At 42.3% G+C, this 12,770-nt stretch overlaps 1 protein-coding gene across 1 annotated transcript in view; it reads left to right on the top strand.

Moving 5' to 3' along the window:
- LAMB1 (laminin subunit beta 1) overlaps positions 1-12,770 on the top strand; it is a 70,272-nt gene that overhangs the window by 51,136 nt on the left and 6,366 nt on the right. The window contains exons 25-31 of the mRNA XM_037070613.1: positions 1,982-2,351; positions 5,005-5,189; positions 6,197-6,438; positions 9,102-9,305; positions 10,027-10,171; positions 11,890-12,097; positions 12,278-12,419. Of these exons, the coding sequence (XP_036926508.1) occupies positions 1,982-2,351; positions 5,005-5,189; positions 6,197-6,438; positions 9,102-9,305; positions 10,027-10,171; positions 11,890-12,097; positions 12,278-12,419 (1,496 nt within the window). The remainder of the gene's footprint in view (positions 1-1,981; positions 2,352-5,004; positions 5,190-6,196; positions 6,439-9,101; positions 9,306-10,026; positions 10,172-11,889; positions 12,098-12,277; positions 12,420-12,770) is intronic.

Below are 12,770 nucleotides of genomic sequence, written 5' to 3'. Positions count from 1 at the left end.
CCCTAAAGTTTGAAAACTAGAATATTCCGAGCTTCAAATTTTTGCACAATCATGATGTTATTGTCAAATATACAAAGATAAATATAAGGAAGGCCATGACAGCTTTTTCCCCCTCTTTGTCCGATGGAAATGTCAATCAAGCAACACTTTGAGTAGGAGCCCACCTGCCATTTGCATGGACACAGAAAGTAATAGTGGTAAAAAACGTTGCCTGAGCACTTACTCCAAGTCAGACACTCCTTGAAGCACTTTAGCATTAAGGTATTCTGTCCTCAGAGCAATCCTGTGAGGTAGGTGTAATTGCTGCTCCTTTTGTAATGATGTGGAAACTCGCTCAGTTTCCCTACTGCCCAGAGTCATGTCTCTGGGGTGTGGGGAAGGCAGGATTCACAACCAGGAAGGATGAGCCCACTTCGCTGACAACACTGTGTTGCTCAAACTTGCTACTCATGAACTTGGAGTGCACTTGGCTAACAAAGGCAATGAGAAATCAAACTGATCCAAGGCAGGATGTGGGAGGGTCGGATAAAATGTTACAGGCCATACGCATGTCTCTCTGGGTTTAGAGCTTAGAGGTGCTGTGAGCAGCTCGCAGGACAGTCAGGGAAACTGGCTCTGGAAGGTGTTTAACTTAGAAAGTCTTTCAGAGACAAATGGGAGCTGTGGACTCAAGAAGATTTTGTAAACAGTATCAGAGAGGGTGAGTGCGTTGTGCTTTGTCACACACGGCCTTTTAAGAGAATTATTTTCTTTTATAGAGGCATGTAAATGTCACTTGCATGCCTGTACCAAAAATGAGGTTAGGGCCTCACCTGACAAAGACAACTGAACTCTGTTTCGCTGCTGAGAATGGAAATAGGGTTTAAGAGGTAGCCCTGCCCTTGGAATCTTCAGTCTGGTTAAGGAAATAAGATATTTGGCGTTTTTGTTGTTCTTGGTTTTTATTTATTTTTAATCCTCACCTTTTTCCAGAAAGGATTTGATATTTAGGGATTAAAGGTGTGTGTACAGGTCTTCTGTTATTTAAACACTGTACCATTACTCAGAAATGTCAAGTGTTGATATAAGAACGAGTTAGTCCCCTGAGACATGAAACTGTAAGCCAGGATTCAGTGGCACAGGCATTGTGATAAGTAATCTCAGCCACAGTCCATCAGTGAGACTACCAATTTCACTCTGTACCGTCGGGCTCTGCCTAAGACGCCATCCCTCCTGGGCCAGTGAGAGGCTGGGACTCAGCTCCCTCCCATCTGTCGCTCAGATGTGTTATCCGCCTGTGCTGCTAGTGGTTCCCACAGACACCCATGAGTTAGACTGTACTTCACTGAAATCCTTGGAACTAGATGCTTAGAATTCCTGTGACTTCTTTCTGATTTAGTTGTTTTTTTTTTAAATCAAGTTTAGTGCGTTTTGCAGGTATTCATCATTCTATTTCATGAGCAGGTGAGGTGATGTCAGTGAGGAGCTGCTCTTTATAGTGTTGTGTCTCAGGCCACATGCCTTGTGGCCTCAGGATGTCACCTGAATTGTCTGCACTGGTAGCACCTAAAGAGAAGTCTGAGTAGGAGGGAGGCAGAGCCAGGGCAGAGCTCAACAGCACAGACTCTTGAGCTGCAGAGTTGAACCCTGGTCCAGCCATTTCCTTGCCAAAGACTTGAGGGGGGTCACTTATCCCACAGGGTTATCATGAGGGTTAAATGAGATGATGCATGAGAACCATTTCTGCAGTGCCAGAAACGGTAAGTGGTAGCTTAAAAAATGATTGTGCACTATTACTGTTATTGTCAAGAAGTGGACAGCAAGCACTGAGGTGATGCATGTTCTGGAGGAAGCTGCTGTGGTCTCTCCGAAAGCTGTTGGTAAGTGGTCATCAACGGGTGACACTGTGCCATTGTAACAGTCATGAAGATTCTAAATGCCACATCTTGTCACTGAGGTTTGTGGTCTGGTAGATCAACTGGCATTGCTCTCTCCCTTCTAGCCTGTGACTGCGACCCCAGGGGCATTGAGACGCCACAGTGTGACCAGTCCACCGGCCAGTGTGTCTGCATTGAGGGTGTCGAGGGTCCACGCTGTGACAAGTGCACTCGGGGGTACTCGGGGGTCTTCCCTGACTGCACACCCTGCCACCAGTGCTTTGCTCTCTGGGACGCGATCATCGCTGAGCTGACCAACAGGACCCAGAAGTTCCTGGAGAAAGCCAAGGCCTTGAAGATCAGTGGTGTGATCGGGCCTTACCGGGAGACTGTGGACTCGGTGGAGAAGAAAGTCAGTGAGATCAGAGACATCCTGGCCCAGAGCCCAGCTGCGGAGCCACTGAAAAACATTGGGAATCTTTTCGAGGAAGCAGAGTAAGTAGTTAATGAGCACAAGTTAAAATTCACAATATTGTTTCAACTTCATGAATAAACAGCAGAGATGGCTTGGCATAGTGCTTTCATCAGAATGCACGGTTAGTCCTGTGAGTGAAAACAGATGCTGGGCCATTCGTTTTCTGGCCGTCTTTACTCTGTGCATCGGGTGCATGAATGTTGGCACATCCCTGGGGACCAAAATTGCGGAGGCTGCAGTATAGAATGTGTGCATGTTACACTCAGCGTTCCATTTTGCAAATGGTGCTCTAAGGCAGCCGCATGGCCAGAACACTGGTTTCAGAGACAAAGGATCCATAATGAGTCACAGCTCGGTTGCTTGCTAGGCTTGTGAACTTGAGTGACTCACTGGTTCCTGAGCTTCTTTTCTCTCTCCTGTGGAGAAGAGAAGATAATGTTTTCCTTTACCTTACAGAGTAGCAAAAAGATTGATCTATGAAATGGATAATGTAATTGCAAAAAAATAAAAATATGTTATTCTCATATGTTTTGCTACTACCAGGGAAATTCCATTACCACCGATAAGACTGTTAGTTCCCCCCGCTCAGCCATGGGTCCACCGGAACAGTGCTTCCTTCATCTGGTTGTGACACTTCTCTGCGACAGCAAATCCTCTCTTAGCCCTTCTCTGGGTAATCATCTGTTTGACTGCAGAGTGTTTATTTTGCCATTGAAAGCAGGGAGCATTGAGCTGAGGGGATGCCTGACTTCCCAGGGTTCGTTTTGCTGTTTTTCCTAGGCTTGTCTTTCCTGCTCTGAAATGTTCCAGCCACCTTTGCCAAAAAGGACCCCCAAAACCAGCACAGTAAGATCTGGCTGAAGGACAAAACGGGAAAGAGTAGGAGGCATTCGTGTTTGCTGTGCTTTCTTGTTGCAGACAGCATTTGGCATGAGCAAGGGGGATGTTTCAGAGCTACATCCTACATACTAAAGTGCTTCTACATGATGATAAAATTACAGTAATATTTTTCGATGAGACTTTCATCAGTGTCTCCGAGCAGCCAGATGGACTTTTCATCTCAACACTATCTGTGGGCTACAGGAAGGGAACAGCTGATATTAGGTCAAGTACCTTGTAAAAGGTCCTTCCTAGACCTTATAGATTTAAAGTCCCTTGATGTCAGACCTCAGGTTTTGTGTCCAGACCATGTGGTTGACCAGGGTGTTATGGAATGTCTAATGGGGCGATAATGCATTTAGTGAGGACTTTTCCCTCATTAGGAAGTCTACTGCAGCTCAGCCTCCCAACGCTCAGTGCTGAGTTTTGAAAGGCCGTGTTCTGGGTGCAAGCACACCCAGGGAATGATTCTTGGCCTTGGTCTCATGCACTGAAAAACGAACAAAAAAATACGGTGTCCCCAGAGAGAGTTTACATTCCTGAAACAGCTCTCTTTGAGCCTCACCATTCACATCACAATCAGATAGATTGTAAGCATCTCAGGAAAAGTGGTTTCATTCATCTTTTCAACATAATATACAGGATATATGGTTTACATCTAAAGCAGCATTATTTAAAAATGTATAATGTTAGATTTGAGTTTTTAAGAAATGTAACATTGTATGAGACTTGAGAAGAAATGAAAGCCTCTGTTGAATCAATAGGTCAGTAAGAGCAAAGCACTGAAAAAAGAAACTATATTATAACAGCCCGGGGGAAGAAGCCATTGGGCTTATGCAATTTAACCTACAAACCCTTTTAAGTACTTTTTCACTGGATTGAGTCATGATGTTATCTCAGCCTTAAATATCATTTTTCTCTTGGCCCTCAAACTTTCAACAGCCCTACATTTTCTTCCAGTTTTTTATACTATTATGTCCCTGAGAAGACAATTATACCCAATTAGGTGATTTAGTAATACCCAGAGCTAAGGTCTTCTTCTCAACGGTTATTTTGTGATATACACACAGGTACACTGTATATATAAATAATACACAAGTCAGTGCCCAAAGCACAGCTTTAAAGATACAAAGATACAGAACAAAATGCTGTGTGGTTTAAAGTCCAGTGAAATATGTTGTGAAAGCTAAATGTTCATCTTATTTCATTCTCAATAGATAACTACTTTCTTTCTTTCGTAAAATAAAAGGGTTGCTTGTTGGTGGAAGGCAGCGGCTTCTTTGATGGGACCTCGTGGGGGGGGCGGGGCTGCGTGAAAGGCAGAGTGGCTCCTGCAGCCTGGGGGCTTTTTTCTGGCGTGTCCCATCTTGAAGGAGCTCCCTAAGGTTCAGAGAGGAGCATTTTGGGTGGTGGGTTGGGAGGCATAATTCCACACTGGAGTCACTTTGTCTTTCGAGTCTGTGAGATTGCGTGGGCTTGAAGTTGCTCACGTGTGGAGCTGGAACTCCATGGTCTGGACGTATGCTCATATCACAGCAGAGACCCGGACCCCTGCGAACGGCCCATCCGCCACGACGCGCAGAATGCTGCTTCTGTGCTTTTCTTCAGAGTCTCGGAGGACAGGAAAATTGTTAGATTTAATACAGTCTTTGTAATGATAAGGAGAATAAAACCAGTATTTAGAGATAAATCGTTACCAAGTGCTGAATTGGTTTGAAATTTCAGAGTTATAGTATTAGTAGAAAATGTGAAAAGATTTATTTTACTTGGGTAAGCTTACCCTTCTCCTTGTAGGAAACTAACGAAAGAAGTTACGGAAAAGATGGCTCAAGTAGAGGTGAAGTTATCTGATGTCGCTTCACAGAGAAACCATACAGCCAAAGCCCTGGATTCTCTCCAGACAGAAGCAGAAAGCCTCGACAACACAGTAGAAGAGCTTGCTGAACAACTGGAATTCATCAAAAACTCAGATATTCGGGGTGAGCATTTTCTGTGCATGTACTCAGTCTTGGACAGTGGATTTAACAATCTGTGTAACAACCTCTTTAATACAGTACCTTCACGAAAAAAATTAAGTAGTTACATTTATACAGTCCTAAAATTATTTCAGCCATTTGAAAGAAAACCGTGAGGCTGATGTGTCCCCAGTGAAAATGAGTTTGACACCCTTGACTTAAAGCTTTTTCCCATTGTGTCTCTGGCACAAATGAGGACTGACGTCTCCATTTTACAAATGTGGGAGCTGAGCCACAAGGCCACTTAAGAGTCACAGCCGAGCTCCCAGGGAGTGAGCAACAGTCCTTCATGAGAATGGCGTGTGTTTCCTGATTTTTTTCAGTTAGTGCTTTAACCTTCTAGGCTTTTCTTGGAAAGGGGCTCTTCAACAGTTAAGAAATTAGGTTGATACTTCCGCAGAGCCTTTTACATTCAAGAATGTTGGTCAGGAAAGAATTTTGGCAAATCCTTCCATTTCTTGTTGTCATAGGCCATATATAGCAAAAGAAAGTAAAATATGTCAGATCACATTGTCCATCCTGTTTAATGCATGATCACTTAATTTTTTGACTAGGTCCTTAAAGCTCAACAGCCATGCTGTTTAATGTTTATAATACTAGCCATTTGAGTGCATCTAAACAGATGACTGAGAAGGCGGGGCATTAGCTGCATGTGTATTCTACAGGGTGCCTGACACCAACTGTCTAGAACAACTGGATGTGTGCCTGTACCGAAACCACATCTGCATGGTTGACTTAATTATTCATTCAGATGTTTGCCATCTTCCAGAGTCAGAGTAGGTGCTAATAGGACACAGTATATTCATTGATCATAACAGGAAAGTTATGGTTCTTAAAAGATTTTATTTCTTAAATTGTGAAACAAAACCATACAGTAAACTTAGGGCTAGAAAGACACTCTATGGACATTGCTTGATGAGGAGACTGGGTACAAGGGCATTAACGGTGGGCAATTTCATTCCATGCCCTAGGCGCCCTGGACAGCATTACCAAGTATTTCCAGGCATCTCTAGAGGCGGAGAAGAGGGTGAATGCCTCCACCATAGATTCCAACAGCACTGTGGAGCAGTCGGCCCTCACCAGAGACAGAGTAGAAGACTTGATGCTGGAGCGAGAGTCCCAGTTCAGGGAAAAACAAGAGGCACAGGCCCGCCTTCTGGATGAACTGGCAGGCAAACTACAAAGTCTAGACCTTTCAGCGGCTGCAGAAATGGTAAGGTTAGGGCTTTGGCCTCAGAGCCATCATGCTATAGGAGAAAGAAAAGCACCCTGTTTTGTCTTTAATGTTGTTTACTTTGCAAATGAATCAGCAGGAGCACACCTCCCAGGCTCCCACCTCTGGACCCACACAATGGGGTATCCTGACCAGGCCAGGTCAAAAACAGCCGGTGTGTTTCTAATCTTCCTTCTCTTCAAGTGGTTTCTCTGGTACAACCCAAGAATCATGACTACTCCCCCATACTGTGGTACTGACTCAGTGACTTATTTAAACTTGATCCTTTTTTATACCGTGGACATTTATGTCTTTACTTTGTTCTGATTTGAAGTGCAAACTCCATCTCAGTGGAGTAATTCAGAATCATTCTGGGAGGGTTGTCCAAAAAAAAAAAAATTGAAGAGCATTAAGAATTTTTCCATGGGTGTTAGTTAAAATGTGCCTTTGTTCCAGTAACGTTACCTGGTGAACATTAACCCTAAGACCAGCCTAGAAAGTAGATTCATTTCCCAGAAGCTTTTAAAAAGTAACTCGGGAACCAAATGAAATTGAGTAGTGACTTTAATCAAAATCAAGCAAAAGGCCAAAAAAAACGATGTAAGCCTGTTTCTTCCTCTTGATTCAGGATTGTTTTTCATAGAAGAGCACCTATCTGAGAGTTTGGAGGGTATTTTTTATAGACTTTTATTTTGTAAGGCTTGTGCTCTCTTTGCTTAGAAACAGAGTGTGGGTAAACGGAGGGGAAGGTGAGTGCACAGAAGGTGGAGAGCTCTGTCTTAGTGATGGCTCCTCCCCCACCCTCCTCTGGCCCCAAAGCCCCTTTTTCTGAGTAGACAAAAACCCAGTTTGTACTGTATTGTGACCAACTTAACTGATGCACACAATGTGTACTCATTATTTTAAGAAACTTTATAGCATCTAGTGGAAATAGGGAGTAAGTAATAGGGAGTCACTATTTAATAGAAAAATAGGGGCTCAGAGCAATGTGTAAATTGTACCTAACAGGACACAAAGTTGTTAGGCTTGAAATGCCAGTTCTTTCGATCTTCTTTGCTTTCAGTAATGACTCCTTCCTTATAAATGCCAATAAAAATCCAATAACCACAAATAAGAAATCCACAGACTAAAATGAAAAGCAGCTAAGCATGCTAAAGGATGTTTGCTTTTCAGCAGAGAAAGGATCTTGGAATGGTTGGCAGTGGGCCGGCTCCTCTGGCCACGGGAAGGGGCACCTGTCCCTCGCTTGCTTTTCCATGTGGTGAGCGACCTGGGGATTAGCCATCTCCTTCCTGTCTCCTCTCCTTGTATATGTTTGTCTTGGTTAATTATTCTGTGAGGACTCCTCAATGCCACTTCGTATGTAGGAAACTTTGGTCCCTTTGTGTTTTTTCAAGTACCTTCAGTTCTTTGTCTTTATGTCTGTTTAGCTAGACCCATGCTGGTTTTTTGTCAGGCTGTCCTGTCTGTTGAAATAAAACAGATCTTGCAGTGTGTTGTCAGACTGGTTTCAGAAAGCGTCCCTGAGGCCTTACGCTGCTCTTCTTGAGTAAAGCTCATGTTCTTTAGCACACAGAATAAGTTTTATCTTCTGAAGTTTGATGTGTACTGTAAACCAGATACAGGAAAGACTATTTTTTTTTTATTTTTAAATGTAGTGGTATTGGAATTATAGAATTATTAGGCTAAAGAATTTATTGAATTTATGAAAAAGTACTTTTTTATTTCTTATAAAGAATACTTTCTTTGTTCTGGAGTATTCTGTTAACTGCCTTTCACTGCAGTAAATCTTTTGCTTATTCAGTAGGAGCATTTTCCACAAAAGGAGAGCTTTAAATACAATTTCTTCCTGCTCAGGCTTTTACATCACATAGCAAACTTGTAGTTTACCAATTAGCCATGTGTTTGCCATGCCCAAGCCCTAATCTTTGGAAGTTTCTGGTAGGTAAGAAAGGAGGAGAGTCTGGGGTGTTGCTTACTTGAAAAACTTACATCCACCTTTGTTCCTACTCTTTCCCTCCCTCACATCTGGAATGTTCCCCCACGTCCGCTTCTCAGAGCCCACCAGAAGCATCCTTCCCCAGCGACAACTACGAGCCTTGGACAGTCTCTCTTTCGTGTGCTTCCCTTCATACTTGCTGCATCTGACCTGCTCTTGGCTGTTCTATGGAGAGTCACCCTGTCTTCCTAACTAGACGGGAAGTTACTAAAAGGCCAGATAACAGGCCTTTTGTGTCACCCTATTCACCAGGGTATTTAACATGGCACTAGTCCAAAAAAGGTCCCCAATACCTGTTTTTTTTTAAAAATAAACCCAACTGGTTAGAACAAAGGGAAAAGAAGCATCCTGTGGCTCTCGAGTTGGCAGACTTCAACCCAGCAGGCAGAGCAGATAATGTTGCTCCCTGCTCAGAGCTCCCTGCTCAGAGCTCCCTGCTCCAGTTCATTTGGGCAAAAGGTATTGATGAGTGTGCTAAATTTTTGTTATTTCCTTGGAAATAAGCAGGTTAGCTTATTCCTAAACTCTCTGTTCCTCTCTCCATCCCGAACACCCTCACTGAGGACCACCTACACACTCTCTGGGGCCACCCAGGTCCTGCACAGCTGTTCCGCTGCAGTGGACTCCTTCTCTGAACCTGTGCCTGCTCCTTGGCTTGTTGCAGACCTGTGGGACGCCGCCAGGGGCCTCCTGCTCGGAGACTGAATGTGGTGGCCCCAACTGCAGAACTGACGAAGGACAGAAGAAGTGTGGGGGGCCTGGCTGTGGTGGTCTCGTCACTGCTGCACACACTGCCTGGCAGAAAGCCATGGACTTCGACCGAGATGTCCTGAGTGCCCTGGCTGAGGTCGAACAGCTCTCCAAAATGGTAATTCAGTGGATGGCCTCCATTTTTACTGTTTATTTACTTTCAATATGGAGTGGAGGATCTGAAAAGGAGAAATCAATTTAATTCAAAGTACTAAAGTAAAAAGTGCATTTCACACCAAGTATGAAAATTCAAGTTTTTGTGAGGTCAGGGAAAGAAATGAGGCAGTTTTATTCATAGATGTTTAAGAATTTGCTTTCTTATCATAACAGAGAGAATCGTGTTACTTACCAGGGGTGCAGGGTTAAGAATAGATGTTTAAGAATTTGCTTTCTTATCACGACTGAGAGAATCGTGTTACCATGAGTGCAGGGTTATGAATACATCCAGCTGCACTACATAACTTCTATACTAAGCAGTTGAGCATTTATTCTTCTAAAGTGATACATGAAGTATTAATCTCATATTAACTGAAATACTTATGTTGGTACCTGAGAAAAAGACTAAAGAATATTTTATAGGTCACCAAATGTTTCTGAAGGAGTTAACAGCTAGAAAAAATTCATATGCTAGTCTTATCTATATGACAATACTGTATAAAAATCTGTATACTGAATACTTCCACTCTGTACAGGAACATAATATGGATGAATGTGAGACACTTGAAGCTGTGATTCCAAATGTTAGTTTTTCAACATGATTTTCTGGACCATTTATAATAATCTGATCTGCTTTAGAAAGAATGAAGTTGTTCCCTGGGTAATTTATTCCTCATATGTAGGTCTCTGAAGCAAAACTGAGGGCAGATGAGGCCAAACAGAACGCTCAGGATGTCCTGTTGAAAACCAATGCTACTAAAGAAAAAGTGGACAAGAGCAATGAGGATCTACGAGACCTGATCAAGCAGATCAGAGACTTTTTGACCCGTAAGGAATTTTTTCATTTTACTTTTAGACATGTCTTCCTATCTCGAAATATAAAACTGTTTGATAAGGGTCTGTGTTTCACAGGCCATAATTCAAATCTTCATTTTGGATAGTCAATTTCTAGCAGTGAATAAAGTAACATTTCCAAATTTAAAAAAATTCCATGTTAAGAAATATTTTCTATCTTAAGAAGTTTATATATGTGTGTGTCAGTAACCTTCTCTTCTATGTCTGTATCAGACACCCAAGTTGCATATCAAGAAGTGAGAGCAAATCATACACTATGGGACTTGCATTTGGAATTTGTTATAAATTACAGATAATGTCGTTGGAACCTTAACTTGAAATAGTTTATTTTGGCATTGTCCCCAAAGCTTCATAATGCTCTTATTTACAGGACATTATACCTATGGTTAGCTTTGTACCTTAAGAATTTTGCAGAGAAAGAAATCTCCAGAATTTGTGATCTAGTTCATAAGCATTGCTGGTCAGTTTGAGTGTTACCAATAAGGATGGTTTCAGCTACAAGTTACAGAAGACTGTCAACTGAAATACACTTAATCAAAGAGATGTGTAACACAGAACAAGAAGTTCAGTAGTAAGATAGCTCCATGGTTCTGGGACCCGTGTACTTTTCACATTTCTGCTCTGCCATTTTAAGCCTATTAGCTTTATTCTCAGGCTAGCTCCTCCTGGTTACAAGGCAACTGCAAAAGTTCCAAGCTTCATACAAAGACAACAATATCTACTGGAAGAAAGACCACCTGTCCTGTTGTATTTTTTTAGAGGAGGAAAATATTTCCCAGAACCCTCTGAGCAAGCTCCACCGTAGAGCTCACTAACCAGAAATGAGTCCCATGCCTATGCATACAGGTCACTGGCAAATGGAATGAAACGACCATCTTTGCAGACTAATTAGGGTTTGCATGGCCATCACTCACTCACAGGGTTGCCAGGTATTGGAACTGACTCAAGGGTACATGAAACACACAATCAGGATTTAAGTCTGAGTTGATAAGCTTACCTTACCTCATGGGTAGGTGCCTAAACAAGATAGGTATTCTGTTAGTAAGAAAAAGGGTTAAAAACTAATATATTTAAAGCTTAACCTCTCTGTATTTTTCTGACCTCTTTTCACATTTTACATCTGAAACTCCTTGGATTCTGACAGGTAATATGCTACCCTGATTCTCTTCTCTGACTGGATTGTCTTTCTGATAAGGAATATCAACTCTTTATACCTGCATTTACAGTAGTTTCCTACCAATTCTTTCAACCTCAATTGAAAGTTTTTACTGCCTGTTAGGATCAAGTCCCAGCTTTCTACCCTGGTCTCTAGTGTCTTCTACCATCTGAACCACTCACTCCATTCAACTTGCACATAACAGGCTCTGCTCACACTGTTTCTCCATTTAAAGATGTCCTTTCTTCTGTCAAATACCATTATCCTTCAAAACCTGATCAGCTCCTCATCCTCCACAAAGACACCCCTGGCTCTCCCAGACCACAACAAATCCCGGCAGTCCTTGCTGTTTGCATCACCTTCTCAGGTGCATAGGTCTCACCTCCCTGCTCAGCTAGATTATACTCATAAATGGAAAGTGTGTTTTGTGTTGGTGTCACCCCACCGTGCTGCTCACATCGTAGATGACCAGTAAGTGACTGAATGCGTGAACCACGTTTTCACCTTTTTATGGGAACATCTTTGCTTTTAACAGAGGATGGTGCTGATTTGGACAGCATTGAAGCTGTGGCTAATGAAGTATTGAAAATGGAAATGCCTAGCACCCCACAGCAGTTACAGAACTTGACAGAAGATATTCGTGAGCGAGTCGAAAGCCTGTCTCAAGTGGAGGTTATTCTACAGCAAAGTGCTGCTGACATTGCCAGAGCTGAGATGTTGTTAGAAGAAGCTACAAAAGCCAGGTATCTGAAGATACAGCATTTTAAAAAGTGTAAAAAAAATATTCAACCAAAAAAAATTTCTAAGAGTATCTCTGGGTTATTTCAGAAAGGCTGTTTTTTAAAAGAAATATTCTTTTCTGGAAGGAGGTACAGTACTTTTTTCATGTTCACACATAATACATTGTCTCATTCTTTACTCAGCAAAAGTGCAACAAATGTTAAAGTCACTGCAGACATGGTAAAGGAAGCTCTGGAAGAAGCAGAAAAAGCTCAGATTGCAGCAGAGAAGGCAATTAAACGAGCAGATGAAGACATCCAAGGAACCCAGAACCTCCTGACTTCGGTAAGATGCTGTGGTCATTGTTGTATGTAGGTGTAAACACTCACAGGTACTCTTACCAGGAAGGTGAGTTTCATAGTTAGAAAATTCTTACAGCGGAACTATTCCCTTAGCACAGATGCTAAAAGTGACACGTTTCCAAAGAAGTAAAAGGACTGAAGACATTGGAACATCAAGCCCCGCTTCATTTTCACCCTACAAAAAGCTTGAGAGAGCAGCTTCCTGTTCTTTCAAGAGACTGCATAGGCTCTGTTTAGTAGTGTGAACACTACCAGACAACCAAAGAACTGTTCACATGCATTTAATGCTTTACTCGAAAAACCCTCTCTGAAAGTAATGCAGATATAATTGTTT

The sequence above is a fragment of the Sturnira hondurensis genome, unplaced genomic scaffold (genome assembly GCF_014824575.4).
Source record: "Sturnira hondurensis isolate 20B ecotype Veracruz unplaced genomic scaffold, ASM1482457v3 Scaffold0018877, whole genome shotgun sequence".
NCBI lineage: Eukaryota > Metazoa > Chordata > Mammalia > Chiroptera > Phyllostomidae > Sturnira > Sturnira hondurensis.
Note: the sequence above shows the minus strand (reverse complement) of the source record. Positions and strands in the feature narration are given on the sequence as shown.